Source organism: Hemitrygon akajei, chromosome 7 (genome assembly GCF_048418815.1).
Source record: "Hemitrygon akajei chromosome 7, sHemAka1.3, whole genome shotgun sequence".
NCBI lineage: Eukaryota > Metazoa > Chordata > Chondrichthyes > Myliobatiformes > Dasyatidae > Hemitrygon > Hemitrygon akajei.
The window spans coordinates 99,038,071-99,060,316 of record NC_133130.1 but is presented as its reverse complement, the minus strand read 5'-3'; the positions used below and the strand labels follow the sequence as shown (position 1 = coordinate 99,060,316).

Genomic DNA, 22,246 nt, shown 5'->3' with positions numbered 1-22,246 from the left:
TTAGAACAGTTATTACCACTCAACCATCAGGGTCAACCAGAGGGCATAACTTCACTCACCACATCAGTGAACTGTTTCACAACCTATGGACTCACTTTCAAGGAATATTCATCTCATGTTCTCAATTTTTATTGCTTATTTATGCTTTTTTTCTTTTTTTATTTGCAAGTTTGTCTTGTTGGATGCAGTCTTTCACTGATTCTATAGTGTTTCTTCGTTCTACTGTGAATGCCTACAAGAAAATGAATCTCAGGCTTGTACAGTGGATTCCAGTTAGTTAGGACACATCGGGGCCAGTACATTTTGGCCAAATTAAGCAGCTGCCCCAATTATTGAAATTTCATGGAAATAGTTAAAAAGGTATAAAAAGGCAAACTGAATAACAAATTATGTATTTAAATGAAGTACAGAACAAATTAGAACACTGCTAATGGTATACAGTGCTATAAAACTGTATATTAGTTTGTAATAGTTATTGATGGGGGAATTCATCCAGTGTACTCAATGAACAAAATCAGTGGAGACACCTAGTACAGATAATAGACTGCCTTCATACAATGCTCTCAATGGTTACATCCTCCAAATCTTCATTTTCATTGTAACATTCAAGATCATTGTCGATGCTTACAAATTCTTCTTAGTTCCTAAGTCACTTCTGGCTGTTTCTGCTTTCTCCAAACCTGAATGCTTGAAACCGCAGTGAGCCGACCATTTGGAATTGTCTTACTGGTTATTGCTCGCCAACTATCAGTGACAAAAATCACTGTTGTTTGGACATAAACACACACAACTGACAGTCTTTTAAGAAGGTTCACTCTAAACATGGTGTAGTGTCTAATGGCCGCAGAAGTGTCTGTGACTGACACTAATTCAAACATGCTTGGCAAGTCTCCTGCCCCAATTAAGCGGCATAGTATACCAAATAAATGAAGGGAATCTGGGCAATTTTCTCAATTGGTTTTTGTTCTTGAAGAGTTGTCCCAAATAATCAGCTGCTCCGATTAACCGAGGCCCAATTAACCAGAATTCACTGTATATGGTGGCAGATATGTACTGTGATATTAAATTTACTTTGAACTTTGATGTTTGGTCTGCACAACAACTGAACCTCTTGGCCATATCTGCATGCTTTTATGCATTGAGTTGGCTGAGTAGATACTTGCATTAATAAGCAAGTGTACAGGTGAAATGAATAATGTGGCCACTAAGGGTATGTTCCAAGTAGTGTTCTACACTCCCTCTTAATCCTTTTGTTACTTTCTCTTTAACTGATCTGTTTATAATATTTTCTATTTCTGTTTCAAATCTTCCACACTTGATTTCCTTTTCCTTTTGTAAAACTGTGTTTAAGTTGCTCTCTGGTAAATTTTGAGCACATATCATTTCATTATTACAAAAAGAAATGACAATTGCTGTTCACAAACGAGAGAAAATCTGCAGATGCTGGAAATCCAAGCAGCACACAGAAAATGCAGGAACAACTCAGCAGCATTTCCTCGAGTTCCAACAGTTCCTCCAGCATTTTGTGTGTGACAATTGCTGTTCTTTAGTTAAGAGGAAAAGCAATTCCTGTTGGAAATTCAAAATCTAAAATTCAGAGCCTGCAGTAAAGTATAGCCATAAGACATTTCAAGTTCCACACTTGGGCTGCTTCCTCTGAAGCAGAGGAGGCTGATGGGAGATCTGATGGAAGTTGTAAGGTTACATGAGGCACAGAAAGAGTTAATAGCCAGCATCTTTTTCACAGGGTTGAAATGCCTGAAACAAAGAGGGCATGTATTAAGGCAATAGGAGGTAGATTCAAAGGAGATGTGAGGAGCAATTTTTTTTTTGCATGGTGGTGGTGGTGCATGGAATTCACTGCCAGGAATGGTGGTGGAGACAAATTTGATAGAGGCAACTACGCTCTGGTCACTGCATACTGCAACCGCCAAAAGTGCAGATTCTCCACAGGTAATGGCAAGGTTCTGCTCCTGTGAAGTCATTGTAGCCTGAACAGTTTGCAAGACGGAAAGGTGGCTGTGAGCTTCGTTCCCCCATGTCAAAACACACCCATAGCCAGGCGGCAGCCAGCAAATCTACATTACTGGTCTTCGGAAGTTGAAGTCAAGTTTATTGTCGAATGCACAAGTACAGGTAACCAGGTTGAGTCAGTAGTAAGCAAGTATAATGAAAACATTCATTTCAAGAGGACTAGAATATAAAAGCATGGTTGTAATCTTAGGCTTTATAAATTCAAAGTTCAAAGTAAATTTATTATCAAAATACATACAGTATATGTCACCCTATACAACCCTGAGATTTGTTTTCTTGCAGGCATTCACAATAAATAGAAGAAACACTAGAATCATTGAAAGACTGCACCCAAGAAGACAGGCAAACAAACAGTGTGCAAAAAACAACAAACACTGCAAATACAAAGAGAAAAAATGAATAAATAAGCAATAAATATTGAGAACTTGAGATGAAGTGTCTTTAGAAGTGAGTCCATAGGATGTATGAACAGGTGAGTGAAGTTATCCACTCTGGTTCAAGAGCCTGATAGTTGACTGGCAATAAATGGTCCTGAGGCACTGGTCAGGCCGCATTTGGAGTATTATGGATTTTGGGCCCATATCTAAGAAAGTATATGCTGGACATTGGAGAGGATCCAGAAGGAGATTTGTGAGAATAATCCTGGGAATGACAGGGTTTACATACGAGGAGCATTTTATGTTTCTGAATGACATTTTATATGAGGGGGTTTCTCACTGAAACCTACGAAATATTGAAAAGTCTAGATAGAATAGATGTGGAGAAGATGTTTTCAAAAGTGGTAAATTCTAGGATCAGAGTGCAAAGCCTCAGAATACAAGGTATCCCTTTAGAACAGAGATGAGGAGGAATTTCTCTAGCAGGTGGGTGGTGAATCTGAAATTTCTTGTCATGGGCTGCTGTGAAGTCATTGGGTATATTTAAACTGTAGATTAATAGTTCTTGATTAGTAAGGGCATCAAAGGTTATGGGGAGAAGGCAGGAAAATGGGGCTGAGGGGGAAAATTGAGCAGCCATAATCATACAGCAGAGTAAACTTGATGGGCTGAATAGTCTCATTCTGCTCCTATGTCTTGTGCTGTATATGCAGAAGTGCAAAGGAAAACGTGCTTGCTTAGGTACAGGTTGTATATAAGTCAGGTGTTGGTAAACTGGAGGGGGCCTGAGTTGAGGAGTTTGTTTGGTTTTGCTTGAGTAATAATTAAAGACCATAAGATATAGGAGCAGAATTAGGCCATTTGGCCCATCAAGTCTGGTCCGCCATTTCATCATGGCTGATACAACTTTCACCTCAGCTCCAATCTCCTGCCTTTTCCCTGTATCCCTTCATGTCCTGACCAATCAAGAATCTATCAACCTCTGCCTTAAATATATATAAAGACTTTCCTTCCACAGCTGCCTGTGACAATGAATTCCACAGATTCCTCCTCATCTCTGTTCTAAAGGGACATTTTGTATTCTGAGGCTATGCACTCTGGTCCTAGAATTTACCACTTTTGAAAACATCTTCTCCACATCTATTTTATCTAGACTTTTCAATATTTTGTAGGCTAAAGAGATCCCACCTCATCTCTGTTCTAAAAGGATGTCCCTCTATTATAGTCTCTGGTCTTAGACTCTCCCACCATAGGAAGCATTCTCTCCACATCCACTCTATCAAGGACTTTCACCCTTCGATGGGTTTTAATGAAGTCACCCCTCATTCTTCTGAATTCCAGTAAATACAGGCCCAGAGCCATCAAACGCTCTTCATATGACAAGCTATTCAATCCTGGAATAATTTTTGTGAATCTCTTTTGAACCCTCTCCAGTTGCAGCTCATCCTTTTTAAGATAGGAGCCCAAAACTGCTCACAATACTCCAAGCAAGGCCTCATCAGTGCTTTATAATGTCTCAACATTGCATCCTTGCTTTTATATTCTAGTCCTCTTGAAATGAATGTTAACATTGCATTTGCCTTCCTCCTCATAGACTCAACCTACAAATTAACCTTCAGGGAATCCTACACATGGGCTCCCAAGTCTTTTTGCACCTCGGATTTTTGTATTTTCTCTCCATTTAGAAAATAGTCAACCCTTTCGTTTCTTCTACCAAAGTGCATGACCATGCACTTCTCGACACTGTATTCCATCTGCCACTTCTTTGCTATTCTCCTAATTAGTCTAAGTCCTTCTGTAGCCTCTGTACTTCTTCGAAACTACCTGCTCCTCCACCTATCTTCATATCATCTGATTCCAGCCCTGATGAAGGGTCTCAGCCCAAAACGACAACTGTTTACTCTTTTCCATTGATGCTGCCTGGCCTGTTGGGTTTCTCCAGCATTTTGTGTGTGTTGCTTTCATATCATCTGTAAGCTTTGCAACAAAGCCATCAATTCTATCATCCAAATCATTGACATATAACATAAAAAGAATTGGTCCCAACACAGACTCCTGTGGAACACTACTAGTCGCCAGCAGCCAACCAGAAAAAGCTCCCTTTATTCCCACTCTTTGCCTCCGGCCTATCAACTACTGTTTTATCCATGCTAGAATTGTTCCTGTAATACAATGAGCCTCATATGTCGCACCTTGTCAAAGGCCTTCTGAAAATCCAAGTACACAACATCAACCAATTCTCCTTTGTCTATCCTGCTTGCTGTTTCTTCAAAGAATTCCAACAGATTTGTCAGGCAAGATTTTCCCTTGAGGAAACCATGCTGACTATGGCCTGTTTTATCATGTGCCTCAAAGTACCCTGAGACCTTACTCTTAATCATCGATCCAACATCTTCCCAGCCACTAAGGTCAGACTAACTGGCTATAGTTTCCTTTTTTCTGCCTCTCCCTTCTTGAAGAGTGGAGTGACATTTGCAATTTTCCATTCTTCCAGAATCTAGTGATTCTTGAAAGATAATCACTAATGTCTCCACGATCTCTTCAGCCACCTCGTTCAGAACCCTGGGGTGTTCACCATCTGGTCCAGGTGACTTATCTATCTTCAGACCTTTCAGTTTCCCAAGAACCTTAACTCTAGTTATGGTAACTTCACACACTTCATGAACCCTGACACATGGAACATCCACCATATACTGCCAGTGTCTTCCACAGTGAAGACCGATGCAAAATACTTACTCGGTTCATTTGCCATTTCATTGTCCCCCATTACTACCTCTCCAGCATCATTTTCCAGTGATCTGATATCCTCTCTTGTACAGTTTATGTGATGTGACCTATTCTTGTCTGCTCAGTGGATAGCTCTCAGGAGGAAATACGGGGTTTGGGTTGTAGCCCTGGAACACAAAATCTCTGTGGTGTACAGCTGAAGCTGCTTTCTCAAAGCCACATTGAACCCATGTCCAGCCTGTCCTCTGAGATAGATGTAAAGGGATTGAGTCCCTACATCACAGAGATTGGGACCTGTTTTCTTTTGCAGTGTCTCACCGTTTATCTCTAAACTGTGATAAAACTGATTACCATTCTCTCATTCACGAGTTATGCTACCCTTTAAAGATGTTGTCTGCATTTGCAATGGTAACATCCAGATTCTAATTCCATTCCTTGCTGCCGGTATAATTGCTCCTTTCCAATAACATCCTGGCACCTCACTCCCACCGCTGCCTCCTCCAGGCAGCATGGTAGCGCAGTGGTTAGCATAATGCTTTACAGCCTGGGTTCAGTTACCGTCACTGCCTGCAAGGAGTTCGTACATTCTTCCTGTTACTGCATGAACTTCCTCCAGGTGCTCCAGTTTCCTCCCACAGTCCAGAGTTGTACAGGTCTGCAGTTAAATTAGTCACATGGGTGTAATCAGGTGGCAGGGACTCATTGATTCTAAAGTGCCTGAAACCATGTTGTACCCCAAATAAAATAAATTGCAATTTAGGAAGCTCTTTAATTTGCTAGATAAGCATTAGGGGGCCATAGAAAGCTTTGTATTAATTTTCTCCTATTAACTAGGTCTTCCTCTTTTTCCAGCCAGGTCCTGCTATGAGTTACCTCGGGTGTTCCAAATGTGGCGCAACTAACCATCCATATGCTCGTTTCTGTTCATCCTGTGGCATTTACCTGGAGCCGCCCCCACGGATGGATTCGCGCAACAGCACACTCTTTGGTTCTGGCCTATCTGTGCCTCCAGCTGAGGTGGGTCTTATTGAATGATTTCTCCCTTCAAAACCAGCAAGGTACCTGCCCTTCTTGCTTAAAGCAAATGGACATCTCGGTCAGCATGGACAAGTTGAGCTAAAGGGTCTGTTTCCAAAGGCAACACGAGTGAATCTGCAGATGCTGGAAATAAATAAAAACACAAAATGCTGGCAGAACTCAGCAGGCCAGACAACATCTATGGGAGGAGGTAGTGACGACGTTTCGGGCCAAAACCCTTCATCAGGAGTGAAGTAACATGGGATGGTCGAGGGGGGATAAGAAGTGGGGGGAGGGATGAAGTAGAGAGCTAGGAAGTGATAGGCTGAAGGGAAATGTGCTAGGGGGAAGGTGGAGAATTATGGGAAATATAAGAGAAAGCAAGGTAGGGCTGGGGGGAGATTATAGTGAGGGGGGAAAAACAGAAAGAGAACCAGACTAAAATTATAGATAGGAATGGAGTAAGGCGGGGGCAGGGGTATCAATGGAGGTCTGTGAGTTGAATGTTCATGCCGGCAGGTAGGAGGCTACCTAGGCGGGAGATAAGATATTGTTCCATCAACCTGCGTGTGACCTCATCTTGACGGTAGAGGAGGCCATGGACAGATATATCGGAGTGGGAGTGGTCTGTGGAATTGAAGTGTGTGGGCACAGGGAGATCCTGCCACTGCTGGAGGACTGAGCGCCGGTGTTCGGTGAAACGGTCTCCCAGTCTGCGGCAGGTCTCCCCAATATATAAATGGCCACATCGGGAGCACCGGATACAGTATATCACCCCAGTTGACTCGCAGGTGAAGTGGTGCCTCACCTGAAAGGACTGTCTGGGGCCTGGGATGGTGGTGAGGGAAGAAGTGTGGGGGCAGGTGTAGCACTTCTTCCGTTTGCAGGGATAAGTGCCTGGAGGGAGGTCGGTGGGGAGGGATGGGGGGGGAGGTTGAATGGACAAGGGAGTCGCGTAGCGAGTGATCCCTACAGAAAGCTGAGAGTGGGGGGGAGGGGAAGATGTGTCTGGTGGTGGGATCCCGTAGGAGGTGGTGGAAGTTACGGAGGATTATACGTTGGATCTGTAGGCTGGTAGGGTGATAGGTGAGGACCAGGGGGACTCTATCCCTAGTGGGCGGGCAGAGGTGCGTGAAATAAGGGAGATGCGATGGAGGGCAGAGTTGATAGTGGATGAAGGGAAGCCCCTTTCTTTAAAAAAGGAAGACATCTCCTTTGTCCTAGAATGAAAGGCCTCATCCTGAGAGCAGATGCGGCGGAGGCGGAGGAATTGAGAGAAAGGGATAGCATTTTTGCAGGAGACAGGGTAGGAGGAGGATAGATAGTTGCTGCCTGGCCTGCTGTGTTCCACCAGCATTTTGGTGTGTTGTTATGCACAGCAAGGGTCAGCTTTATTCACCATCTGCATTTACATGTACTAGGCAATTGCTGTCGTGTGTTGGCAGGACATGCAGCAAAAAAGCAAAAATTATACAGAAGAAAGAATTGTGTAAAAATGGAATTAGAAGTAAAATGTGCATAAATGCCAGAATATATTTACAATACAAACGGCTTATAAAAAGTGGTTTAAGGTGTTTACAGTGCAATGCAGTGACTGAGGTAATAGATAGTGGGGAGGGGGGTGCTATATAGAATAGCTGATCAGATTAAATGCCTGAGGGAAGAAGATTTTAAGATGACATGAAGTTTTATATTCCTATAGCGTTTTCCGGAAGGAAGCTTTTAGAAAAGGCAGTTTGTTGGATGGGTAGTGTCCATGATGACTTCTCTACCTGCTTCTTTGTCCAATTGCTGCAGTGATGGTAGACTGCAGCCAATGACATCTTCTGCTCACAACATACAGTTTGCTGTAGTTTTTTGTACATTGTGAGAGGATGCTGCCCCAAACCAGGCTGATGTTAGGATGCTGTCTATGGTGAGAGTGTGGAATTGCACCAGCTTTTTTTCTGTGGAGGGTGGAATTTTACCAACTAATGAAAGAAGTACATTCCCTGCTGAATGAGGTGGCTCTGTCAGTATCAACAGTATTTACTCTTGTGATATTGCCTGGGACACACACGTCACTTCCCTATTCCTTATGTAATGCCCTGGTTAAGAATATGTTTTATTGTATTACTGCTGTTATGCTGTTGGGTATTTTATTTTCTGCAGCTTTTCTATAAAACGAAGTGTGTTCGGTTAATTAAGCTTCACAGTCCAGTATTTTGGTTTCTGCTGAGATAATGAGTCATTTAGTCAGCTTAGGAATGCTGTGTCAGCCAATCGGGTTAGTCTTGATAACATTCTGTCCAATAGGATGCCACAGAACATTCAAGAGGGAGTGGTGGCATCCAATTTAAAGGAGAACGTGGATTTTGGGAGAAGAAAAAGTACAAAGGGAGACCGTCGCAGAACCCCGCCCAAAGGGAAGTCCCCATTGTAAGAAGTGCTTTATGACGCAGACAAATAGTTCCAAGGAGGAAGTGCCAATACTTCCAAGCTAGCCAGATCATTTGTACAGTAATGGTCTTTGAGGGAAGTTCAAACTGTGTCTGGTAATTTTCACGCAGAATGTGGATTTAGCGCCGTGAATAATTAAAGCGAAACACCCAACTACTCAGAAATGAGCTCCAACGTTTACATGCACGTTATAGACTGGTTTAACTGTAATGGCCCCCTTTTCTGATAACTGTTTATTTTCTGAAATATTACAAATATTTTCTGAAATATTTGTAAATATACTTCCACTTTAAGTTTATGCCAGTGTAAGTTCTGTTACATGTATTTCTTGGGGGACATTAACTTTTGCATGGGGCAGTATTTATGCAGCATTTACCATAATTTCCATTCTCTCAATGGAACATTCCAACTTTCCTGATCGGTTGAACCTGAATCATACTGACTCTCGATGTGTGTTGCTTATTGGAGACAACTGTCTCTCCGAAAGGAGCCTAATTTGTTTTGAGCCATGGTGAGAGGGTTACACTAGCATTAGGTGTGGGATCTTTTACCTTCATTTTGGAGAGGAATTGGACCTCTCTATATCAGAATTAGGTTTATTGTCACTGGCATGTGTCGTGAAACTTATTATTACTTTATTGTCACCAAACAATTGATACTAGAGCGTACAATCATCACAGCGATATTTGATTCTGCGTTGCGCTCCCTGGAGTACAAGTCAATAGTAAATACAATAAAAATTTAGATAATAAATCATAAATAAAAAATAGAAAAGGGAAAGTAAGGTAGTGCAAGTCAGGTCCGGATATTTGGAAGGTACGACCCAGATCCGGGTCAGAATCCATTCAGCAGTCTTATCACAGTTGGAAATAAACTGTTCCCAAATCTGGCCATACGAGTCTTCAAGCTCCTGAACCTTCTCCTGGAGGGAAGAGGGACAAAAAGTGTGTTGGCTGGGTGGGTCGTGTCCTTGATTGTCCTGGCAGCACTGCTCCGACAGCATGCGGTGTAAAGTGAGTCCAAGGACAGAAGATCGGTTTGTGTGATGTGCTGGGCTGTGTTCACGGTCTTCTGCAGCTTCTTCCGGTCTTGGACAGGACAACTTCCATACCAGGTTGTGATGCACCCTAGAAGAATGCTTTCTACGGTGCATCTATAAAAATTAGTGTGGGTTTTAGGGGTTTAGGCCAAATTTCTTCAGCTTTCTCAGGAACTAAAGGCACTGGTGGGTCTTCTTGGCAGTGGACTCTGCTTGGTTAGACCAAGTCAGGTCATTTGTGATATTGACCCTGAGGAACTTAAAGCTTTTGACCTGTTCCACCCGTACACCACCAATGCAGATGGGGTTGTGCGGTCCGCTACTCCTTCTGAAGTCCAACCAATTCTTTCGTCTTGCTGACGTTGAGGGATAGGTTATTGTCTTCGCAGCATGCGACTAAGTTCTTAATTTCCTCTCTGTATTCAAACTCATCATTACCCGAGAAACGGCCTACAATTGTGGTATCATCAGCAAACTTATATATTGAGTTCGATGGAAACTTGGCTACACAATCATGGGTGTTCAGTGAGTACAGCAGGGGGCTGAGTACACAGTCTTGTGGGGCAACAGTGCTCAGAGTGATTGTAGAGGAGAGCTTGTCCCCTATTTTTACAGTCTGGGTCCTGTCTGTGAGGAAGTTGAAGATCCAGCTGCAGATCTGAGTGCTAAGACCCAGGTTCCAGAGCTTAGGAATCAGTTTATTTGGAATGATGGTATTAAAGGCAGAGCTGTAGTCAATGAAAAGGAGCCTTACATATGCGTCTTTATTTTCCAGGTGTTCCAAGGAGGAATGTAGTGCCAGAGAGGTGGCATCTGCCGTTGACCTGTTGCTCCAAAACTTGTTATCTTAGCAGCAGCAGTTCAATGTAATACATAATATAGAAGAAGAAAAAAAAACAATCAATTGCAGTAGATGTATATTGAATAGATTAAAAATCGTGCAAAAAAACAGAAATAATATATATTTGAAAAGTGAGTTCGTGTTCACGGTTCAATGTCTATTTAAGGATCGGATGGTAGAAGGGAAGAAGCTGTTCCTGAATCACTGAGGCTTCTGTATCTCCTACCTGATGATAACGGAAAAGGGCATGCTCTAGGTGCTGGAGGTCCTTAATAATGAACGCTGCCTTTCTGAGACACTGCTCCTTGAAGATGTCCTGGGTACTTTGTAGGCTCGTACCCAAGATGGAGCCGACTAAATTTACAAACTTCTGCAGCTTCATTCGGTCCTGTGCAGTAGCCCCCCCACCCATACCAGACAGTGATGCAGCCTGTCAGAATGCTCTCCACGGTACATCTGTAGAAGTTTTTGAGTGTATTTGTTGACATGCCCATCTCTTCAAACTCCTAATGAAGTATAGTCACTATCTTGCCTTTTTTAAAACTGCATCGATATGTTAGGACCAGGTTAGATCTTCAGAGATCTTGACACCTAGGAACTTGAAACTGCTCACTCTCTCCACTTCTGGTCCCTCTGCAGAGGGAGGTACAGGGGCCCAGGATCTGTAACTTCTCAATCAGGATTGTGGGAATGAAGTTGTTGAGCACTGAGCTATAGTTGACGAACAGCATTCCTGACCTAGGTGTTTGTATAATACCTGGTCTGGCAGTACTGCAATGAGTCTACAACCACTGAGGCATGAAAGGTATAAAAGGGAATTCGTAACTTCTTATCTCTGCTTGCGGAGTCATGACTGACTGGGGGTGGCGCCTAGGTAATGTAGTGCATCAGTAAAACTACTGAGATATGTTTCCTTGCATCACTGGTAATGTCTGTGATACCAAATCTGATACATGCTCAAGGCCTTGGTGTAAGGGAGGGTGACCAGTCACCAGTTTAAAATGCCTGTGTTTGCCTTCACCTCTGAAACACCAGCACAGTTAGTGCTGCTGCCTCATAGCTCCTGTGTTCAGACCTGACCTCAGCTGCTGTCTGTGTGGAGTTTACAAGTTCTCCCTGTGACTGTATGGGCTTTCCCTGGGTATTCTGGTTTCCTTTCCTCTCCCAAAGTGCTGGTAGCTAGGCTAAGTGGCATGTGTAAATGGCCCTTGCTTTAGATTGGTGGCAGTAGAATCATTGTGCAGTGGATGGGCTTTCAAAAGAGATTAGCTTACTAGGAAAGTAGGAGAAAGAAGCTGATTGCGAAGTTTTAAAATCCATATAAACGCAGTTACTTTCTATTTAATGTCATAGTTTTTTTTTAAAAGCCAAGGCAACTCTGAGTCCTGCCCTGGAGTTGGAGGACTATCTCTGGGTGGGTGGGTGAGAGGGAGGGACGGGAGCTTATTTTGCTAGTGTTGGTTTGTTGCTTGTTGTGTTCTGCGTTGTTCTGCCGAGTACTGCAGGCATTTGATGTTGGTATTGGAATATGTGATGACACTTGCGGGCTGCCCTGAGCACATCCTTGGATTGTGTCGTTTGATGCAAACAACGCATTTCACTGTATGTCTCGATGTACGTGATGGTAAATAAATGAACCTAACTCTGAATCTAAGCAGCAACTCAATATTATGCCAAACAGGCACCGATCCTACATAGAGTTGATAAACCAGTCAAGCTGTTAATGGCAATCCTACACATTCAGTGATCATAGTATATTATTGTTGTATTTAAACCACTGTGATGAGAGAAATGAAACCAATTCAAAACCTCAGTCCTTTTTGTCACAATGTCTTCCATTGGTGCATGCAGAATGAACCCAGATAATTCCAAGATCTGAGAGCGTATTAACTTTTACGTGGACTTGATGATACTTTCCATGGTGTAATAATAAAGAGAGAAAAAGACACTTCAACATTGCACTTCATGTCTCTGAAGTGTTTCACAGGCAATTAAGTAATTTTGAAGGGGAGTTATAGTTATAAAGTAGGAAAATACGGCAGCTACTTTGTGCTCTGATAATCACCATACACTGATAAAATGTTGAGCAGCTGATCTGCTTTTGGTGCTATTTCTTAATTTCACATCCAATATTTACTATAATCATGAAATCTTACAACCTGGAAGAAGGCCATTTGGCCCACTGGACTGATGTCAGCTTTGAGAAAGGGCTTCCAAATTAAACACCCCCATCCTCTTGCTCTTTTCTCAAAGTACATGCAGTCCCCGGGTTACGTACGAGTTCCGTTCCTGAGTCCGTCTTTAAATCGGATTTGTACGTAAGTCAGAACAAGTACATCCAGTATTACTTAGCATCAGTTAGTCAAACGTTTGTATTAGTATATAGTATATACTTTACCTTTCTATGCATATAAAACACTTAAGAACCATATGTATTCCAATAATTAAACCACTGCATTGCTTAGTAATAATTGTAGTTTTCATCGGGGCAGGGCCTTTCACATTATCCATTAAAATTGTTCCGATCGTTGACCGACTGTAGTCTAACGCTTTTCCAATGACCGATGGCATTTCACCTCTTTCTAAATGCTTTATTATTTCCACTTTATTTTCAATCGTGATCGCTTCCCGTCAATAGAACAGAAACACTGCAGGCGGCGGGTCCCGAGCTGCACTGGCTCCCGACGTCTGCTGGGTACGAAGGACCATGGCACTGAATTCCCTGGGTCCTAAACTCCACTGCACTGAGGCAGGTTAAATTGGACAAGTGGGGGCTGTGCTGAGTTTGGGTATTTGATCCTCCACAATATTCCGTGTAGGAATTTAAACTGGAGGTGGCAGTGTTTTTCTTTATGAGGTCGAGTTGCGAGCTCGACATTAACCCGGCACAGATGGTACGGGAGTCACTGGATCGACATCAACCTGGCACGGGAGCGGTCTGTAACTAAATCGAACTTGGGAACCTCGAGACCGGCGCTGATCTCACTGCGCCACCAGCCAACCAGAAAAGGGGGGCGGGGTCAAGGTGAATCTTACTAAGACAAATTTAAGCCAAATACAAAATTAAACACTCAACACAGTGTCAACGGCAAGGACTTAAAATGGCAGATGGCATCGCGATCTGACTTAGAATGGCGGACAGCGTTCTCCTTCCTCGATTCGTAAGTACGAGTTGTCTGTAAGTCAGACGTTCATAACTCGGGGACTACCTGTAATATGCAATTACTTTTTAAAACCTATCACTGAATCTCCACATCAAGTTCCTCCAGCAAACTGTTTGTTGCAGTAAAAAGTGGCATATTGTCAGGTGACGATAGTTTGTGTTTCTTTCTTCTATAAAGTATTGCTGTTAGGCTACGTCCACACTAGACCAGATAAATCCGCAACCGAAGCTTTTTCTCTTTGTTTTGACCCTCCGTCCACACTGAAACGGCATATTCCTCCCCCGAAAACTGAGCTTTTCTAGAACGCTGTCCAGAGTGTGTAAATCTGAAAATGCCGATTGGGCGGTGTGTGTACGGGGTAACCGAAGCTTTTTATAAACGCTGTCATGATGTGCCGGAACAGATGGTAGCGGCAGCGCAGCATTTCATTGTTTTCTTGAACGCAACCTCCAACACCACAACAACAATGGCGGACGGCTTCAGGAGACTGTCCCTGAGCAGAATTTTACTGCAGCTTTGCAGTATGACAGAGAATTTCAACCCCCCGCACAACCTAACAATTTCAGAACAGACAGCAATGAGACTTAAGCCAGAAGAGTTAGAAATGTACTCACCAAATACTTTGACACATAACTTACTGAATAAATAACTATACTCACTTTGCCCTGTTTTCTGTCCTTGCCTGTATGAAGGTGGTTTACCTATTTATGCAAGTTCTTCTCTGACAATAGATGTATAACAGCCAAATGTAACATTGTATAGAAATACAAGATAATACTGATGCAGACATGTTTTATACATTTAACAAGGTGCTTTATTAATGTATTGTTTGTGCAAACATTCAATAGATGCGATTGTCACTACTTCCAAAATGTCATTTTTAAGTAGTAGCTTATGTTTGGCATAGACGTGAAAATGTTAAGGCCAAAAAAGGACAATTGTAAGTTTCACTTTTACTCAGGTAAAAATAAAATCACTTTTGCTCAGTAACTTGTTTTATTGCACATGCTAAATACAGCAAAATAATACAGAAAGACATGGCAAAAGTAAAGGCAAACAAATGAGGTAACAGCAAATTTCACTTTTGCCCAGTAACAAGCCTTATTGCATTTAGTTGTAGCTGTCATCCCTTTCATCGGTGAAGAGACTATGGCTGTAGGAAATGTTTCCAGGGTGGGGAGTGGGGAAGATGTTGGTGGGGCCACCCGGGGGTCTGTGTGTCGATATGTGTAGCTGTTGTAGTGGCTGTGAGGCTGGTATTGTGATGGTGAAAAGTACTGGGGGGGAGCCATCATATTTCTCACCATTGCAAATCCTTCTGCAACAGAGTTGGTCAGTTTTTCAATGTTTGTCATAAGCTGGGTCATACTGTCCGTGAACTCCCTGTCAGTTGCCTCTATACGTTCCAGTATTTGTTTTTTCAATTTTAAGTCCTCCTGCGCGAGAGCCAACAGCTGTCCATTGTTTGGCAATTTCTTATTAAGTTTTTCTAGTCTGTAACTGGACAAATGCGCACCAAGTCTTTCACGGCGAGATTCAACACCAAACATGTTGCTTGTTTTCGGTAGATTGTGTCCTGTGCATGACCAATAGGAGGAGATTCGCCCAAATACCCATTTTAATGTGGACAGGCGTATTTTCTTTTTTGTAATTTATTTTTTTATTGAAGTTCATCAAACAAACATTTCCATAAGATGTATTTCAGACATTGTACATATATATCATATATATCACAAATCTCCACAAAGTATTTATCTGGGGTATACACCTACAGAAAAGAGTGGAAAGAAAAAAACAAACAAAAGGAAAGAACTATGTACAAGTAGGGAGTAATCTTATTTTTTACAACAGATTCATTGATTTGTAAGAATAAAATCAGGCCTATGAGGCATTATGTAGTTAAACCATTTTTCCCAGTATGAATCAAATTGTACCAGCTTATGATTAAAACATGCTGTTATCTTCTCCATTTTGTAAATGTCCATTGTAATTTCCATCCATATATTTAAAGTTGGGCTCTCCTTTGATAACCATTTCCTAGTAAGAGTCTTTTTACCAGCCACAAGCAGTACATTAAATATTTATTTCTTTTCAGCCATTCGTGAGGTATATATCCAAAATATATGGTCTTACTCTCTAAGGGTATTTCACAATTAAACATGTCTTGTAGGGCATTGTGTATCCCCCTCCAATAGTTTTTGATAACAGGGCAGTCCCAAAAAATATGATAATATTTGCATTTTGATTTCCACAATTTCTCCAGCAAACAGGGAGGTTACTATCATAATGGGATTTCTGAGCGGGTGTAATAAAATATCTTATCAAGTTTTTCCATCCAAACTCCCTCCATTTCTGTGAACTGGTACACTTCCATTGATATCTCCATATTGTTGTCCATTCTTCCTCAGATATAATTATCCTCCTTCCTTCTCCCATTTTGTTTTAATGTATGAAGTCGAATGTGTTTTAAGATTTGACAACCCCTTATACATGCTTGAAATGATTCTACTACCATTACCTGAATTATATGCTTTTCTAAAGAGCTCTATCAAGCATGTACTTACCTTGGTTACATTTTTAAGCGTCTTATTAACATATTGTCGCATCTGTAAATACCAATAAAAATCTTGTTTCTCTTTAAGCATTTCAAAACTGAACAGTGTTCCTTCTTTCTTTATGTTGCAAAGAACTGTTATTCCTTTAGCTATCCAGTCCTTAAATCTAGCATCCAGTTTATTTGGTGTAAAATCCAAGTCATATGCACACCATTTAAGAACTGCAATATCTCCCTCTAGATTATATTCTTTTATAGTAGTTTTCCATATTTTAAGAGTCAATTTTACCCATGGGTTATCAATAGTATTTATGTACCTTTGCAGGTTGTTATCAGCCAAAATTGCTTGTATGGGGATGGGAAGTACCCGCTCCTCAATGTTTTTCCATTGAGCGTCATATGATGGGTTGCACCAACATATCACAGTTCTCAACTGTGCTGCAAAATAATAATCTCTAAGAGAAGGCAAGCCCCATCCCCCCTTTTCCTTTGCTAATTGCAAAGTTTTGAGACGAACTCTAGGCCTTTTACCCTGCCGAATATACCTTGATAGCATCTTGTTCCATTCATTAAATTGATTTTGATTAATCTCTATTGGTAGGGTCTGAAAGAGATATAACAGTCTGGGCAGTATATTCATTTTAATAGACTCAATCCTTGAACTGAGACTGAAAAAAGGAATCAGGTTCCATCTTGCCACATCTTCCTTAATTTTTTTAATATAAAGGCTGATAATTACATTCTGATAATTTTGCCAAATCTTTTGGCATAATGATGCCCACATATTTGAATGACTCTGTGTGCCATGCCCAGGGGTATCGACTTTCAATTTCTCTTGGTGGGCTATAGTAATATGAAAGTAATTGGGTTTTATCTATGTTGATCTTGTATCCTGATAATTGACCATATTGTTCAAAGGATTGCATCAATTTAGGTAAAGAGTATGTTGGTTGCCCTAGATAGATCAAAATGTCATCTGCATAACAAGCCAATTTATGCTCTGCCCCTTTAATAGTAATTCCCCTGATATCTTCATTTTGTCTGATATATTGAGCTAATGGTTCCAGATAGAACGTGAAGAGTAGTGGTGACCATTCACAACCCTGTTTCATGCCCCTTTCTAGGGTAAGACTATTTGATAAATATCCATTGATTTTAATCCTAGCAGTAGGATTGTCATATAGTGTCTGTATAGTTTTAATAATTGTGTCTTGGAAACCAAATCTATGTAAAACTCTGTTAAGTAAATTCCAATTAACCGAATCAAATGCTTTTTCAGTGACCACGCTTATCACTATTGCTTTGATTTTATTTTTTTGTATATGATCCATAATGTGAAGTGTCCTTCATATATTGTCTTGTGTCTGGCATTGTCGTATAAAACCTGCCTGATCGTTATGTATCAGTATGGGTAGAAACTCCTCTAATCGTTTGGCCATGATGGAGGTAAATAACCTATAATCTACATTAAGAATGGATATTGGTCTAAATGACCCGCATTCCATTTTATCCTTGCCTTCTTTCGGTATTGCTGAGATTATCGCTTCCTTCCAACTGGGTGGCATTTGTGCCTTTTTTAGAGCCCAGTTCAGTGTGGGGAGTAAAACAGCAATTAACTCATTTTTAAATTCTTTGTACCACTCTGCTGTATACCCATCTGATCCTGGTGACTTGCTTAATTTAAGCCTACTAGTCAAGTCAAGATAAGTCAACTTTTATTGTCATTTTGACCATAACTGCTGGTACAGTGCATAGTAAAAATGAGACAATGTTTTTCAGGACCATGGTTTACATGACACAGTACAAAAACTAGACTGAACTACGTAATAAAAAAAAAAACACAGAGAAAGCTATACTAGACTACAGACCTACACTGGACTGCATAAAGTGCACAAAAACAGTGCAGGCATTACAATAAATAATGAACAGGACAGTAGGGCAAGGTGTCAGTCCAGGCTTCGGGTATTGAGGAGTCTGATAGCTTGGGGGAAGAAACTGTTATATAGTCTGGTCGTAAGAGCCCAAATGCTTCGGAGCCTTTTCCCAGATGGCAGGATGGAGAAGAGATTGTATGAGGGGTGCATGGTGTCCTTCATAATGCTGTTTTCTTTGTGGATGCAGCGTGTAGTGTAAATGTCCGTGAAGGCGGGAAGAGAGACTCCGATGATCTTCTCAGCTGACCTCCCTATCCGCTGCAGGGTCTTGCGATCCGAGATGGTGCAATTTCCAAACCAGGCAGTGATGCAGTTGCTCAGGACGCTCTCAATACAACCCTTGTAGAATGTGATGAGGATGGTGGATGGGAGATGGACTTTCCTCAGCCTTCGCAAAAAGTAGAGACGCTGCTGGGCTTTCTTTGCTATGGAGCTGGTGTTGAGGGACCAGGTGAGATTCTCCGTCAGGTGAACACCAAGAAATTTGGTGCTCTTTACGACCTTTACCGAGGAGCCGTCGATGTTCAGCGGGGAGTGATCGCTCCGTGCCCTCCTGAAGTCAACAACCATCTCTTTTGTTTTGTTCACACTAAGAGACAGGTTGTTGGCTCTGCACCAGTCCGTTAGCCGCTGCACTTCCTCTCTGTAAGCTGACTCGTCGTTCTTGCTGATGAGACCCACCACGGTGGTGTCATCGGCGAACTTGATGATATGGTTCGAGCTGTGAGTTGCAGCACAGTCGTGGGTCAGCAGAGTAAACAGCAGTGGACTGAGCACGCAACCCTGGGGAGCCCCCGTGCTCAGTGTGATGGTTTTGGAGATGCTGCTCATGATCCAGACTGTCTGAGATCTCCCAGTCAGGAAGTCTAGGATCCAGTTGCAGAGGGAAATGTTCAGGCCCAATATGTTCAGCTTTCCAATCAGTTTCTGAGGGATGATTGTGTTGAATGCTGAACTAAAGTCTATGAACAGCATCCGAACGTATGTGCCTTTTTTGTCCAGTTGGGTTAGGGCCAGGTGGAGGGTGGTGGCAATGACATCATCTGTTGAGCGGTTGGGACGGTACACAAACTGCAGGGGTCCAGTGAGGGGGGCAGCAGGGTCTTGATATGCCTCATGATGAGCCTCTCAAAACACTTCATGATGATGGATGTAAGTGCAACGGGACGGTAGTCATTTAAGTAGGACACTGAAGACTTCTTCGGCACGGGGCCGATGGTGGCGGCCTTGAAGCACATTGGAAATGGTGGCGCTGCTCAGGGAGATGTTGAAGATGTCAGTGAGAACATCTGCTAGCTGGTCTGCACATCCTCTGAGCTCTCTACCAGGGATGTTGTACTAATTGCAGCTTTTAATTCAACTTCAGTTATGTCAGCAGTCATCGTTCTATTTTGTTCTTCGCTTAAAGTGGGTAACTCTAGAGAATTCAAGAAGGTGTCAATCTGGGTTATGCTTCCCCCCCAGAACTCTGGAATATAGAGTTTTGTAAAACACTTCAAAAGCTTCTTGAATTTCACTTAGCTTATTTTTTTTAATCTTTTTCATTCTTGGATCCCTAATTCTATGAATTCACTTTCATAATGTCTCTGTTTTAGAAACATTAAGTTTTTCCTGATTTCTTGCATAGCCAAATTATTTATTTCATTCCTAATTCTTTTAATTTCCCCTAATGTATCCTGTGCCATATTCAATTTGTGTTTTTTTCTCTAGTTTCTTCAGCCTATTTGGTAATTCCTCTAATGTTTTATTCCTTTTTTTTCTTATATGAAGATATCGCTGTAATTTTCCCTCTTAAGACCGCCTTCAGAGTGTCCCATAAATTGGGAGGTGAAACCTCTCCATTATCATTAAATTCTAAGTAGAGACCAATTTCTTTTTTAATTTGTTCCTTAAAGTACGGATCATTGAGTAGACTTGAATTTAGTTTCCAAATAGTATTCTTTGGTTGTAGGTCAAAATCAACAGATAAATATATAGGTGCATGGTCACTTACATCTATTGTCCCAATTCCACAGGTGTTTATTTTGTCTTTGTCTTTTCCAAATGTTATGAAATAGTCTATTCTTGTACATACAGAATGGGGAGCAGAATAATGAGTGTAATCCCTTCTGTCAGGGAAAAGGTCCCTCCATATATCAATTAAACCAACATCCTCAAAAAGTGTATTAACTTTCTTATGTAAAGATTTTGTTTCATAGGTTTTTCTATTGGAAGAGTCTTAAGTTTGGATGTAATTGTAAATTTAAGTCTCCCCCCACATATCAGGAGACCTTCTGTTTCCGTTACCATAATATCAGTAATTTTCTGAAAGAAACCACTAGCACTTCCCGGGGGGTGTATATATTCAATAGAGTAACTGAATTGCCGTCTATATTCCCCCTTACCAGAATATATCTGCCCTCTTTATCTCCCATTTCAAATACTTTTTCAAAATTTAGCTTACTTGAGATAAGAATAGCAACTCCTCTCCTATGTCCTGATTTATATGAGGAGAAAAACAGATTAGTGAAGCCCATTCCCTTTAGTTCTTTATGCTCATTATCACTTAATGAGTTTCCTGTAAATATACTACATGGGCTTGTTCTTTTTTCATTTTGGATAAAATTCTCTTACGTTTGATTGGATTTAATAACCCAGTGACATTAAAAGAAATGAATTTTACCTTGTCCTTAGCCATCTGTATTTATCTGTCAATGTATCATTGAAATTAGAATAAAACTAAAACGATCTACTCCCTGAACAAATAAGAACCAAGAAACGCAAATAATAACAAAAATGGCAACGAACGTGTGATTCCAAGGCTGAGGTCTCTAGTAGATGACCCTGCGTTGAGCTGGAGGAAATGTCTAGCTGTGGGGGATAACCCCTCCTACTTGTGAGTTGAGGGCCCCCATTGCAGTATTCATAAAAGTCAATGAACAAATCCATTACACAGAAAAGATTTCCCTGTGTACTCCTATATATATATATATATATACATATATATATATATATATATATACATATACTGATAATTCCTCAGCCAGGCTTTCCTTCATTTTGGTCATGCTGACTGGCAACCCTCTGGCCTTCATGTCCGTAGTCGCCTCTTCCACTGTCTGGTACAACCGCGTCCTGTTGTCATAAAACACTCGAAATTTAGCAGGGTACGGAGTTTGAAATCTAATCTTATTTTGCTTTAGTACTCGCTTTACTTCGGAGTATTCTTTGCATTTCTGGAGGACCGCGGGGAGGTGATCTTGGTCGAAATATATTAATTTATTGTCGAAAAACACTCTCTTCTTACCCCAGGCCCTTTGTAGAATCTCCGCCTTGGTGCTGTACCAAAGGAATTTAATTATTATTGAGCGTGGCTTTCTATCCTGGGTAGTTTTTGGGACTAACGCACGGTGGGCTCTTTTGATTTCCAGCTTCATAGCCGGGGGAAGCTCCAGCGCGTCCCGCAGTAACTTTCCGACAAACTCTGTCATAGATGAGCCCTCCGCTCCTTCGGGAACATTGTAGATTCTGATATTTTTCTGCCGTGATTTTCCCTCCAGGTCAAGCAATTTACCTTCTTGGTGATGTAATATTTTTATTGTCTTACTCAGTATCCGTTCCACATTCTGAACGCGATCTTCCACCTTCTCAATTTGAGTCGCTGCCACCGCTATTTTTTGATTGATGCTGGTGACTTAATATCACAGAGCTGCTGCTTTATACCTTTCTGGACCTCCATTATTTCTTTCAGGATTTTGAAGATATTCGCCGCTTCACCTGAACGAGGCCCGGCGTCCGCTAGCACGCGGTCGGGTAAGAGAGCCGCTCGCTGCACTCCTCTCGGCCGCAGGCTCCGCAGTGTCGCTTTTTTTATTTCCATTCCTTTTCCCCATTCTTGCCCCTCTTTTCAGTTCAAATATTTTTCGAAAAATATTATATTCGATGGGTTAACAGGGCTTAATATGTGTTTTTCTGGAGGAGCTAGTGACTTAAGCTGCCATTCTCGACGATGATGTCACCGGAAAACAGACAGGCGTATTTTCAAAAATGCCTGGTGTGGACGCCTATCATTTTTACGTGAAAATGGCGTTTTCAAAATTATTCGGTCTAGTGTGGAACAATTGTATGAATAGCTGTACTA

The 22,246-nt window shown here is 41.6% G+C and overlaps 1 protein-coding gene across 4 annotated transcripts in view; it reads left to right on the top strand.

Annotated features, from left to right (window-relative positions):
• Positions 1 to 22,246, top strand: part of dzank1 (double zinc ribbon and ankyrin repeat domains 1) — a 137,343-nt gene that overhangs the window by 55,188 nt on the left and 59,909 nt on the right. For all 4 annotated transcript variants that reach the window (XM_073051554.1, XM_073051553.1, XM_073051552.1 and 1 more), the window contains exon 12: positions 5,991 to 6,155. In XM_073051554.1, coding sequence (XP_072907655.1) covers positions 5,991 to 6,155 — 165 coding nt within the window. The remainder of the gene's footprint in view (positions 1 to 5,990; positions 6,156 to 22,246) is intronic.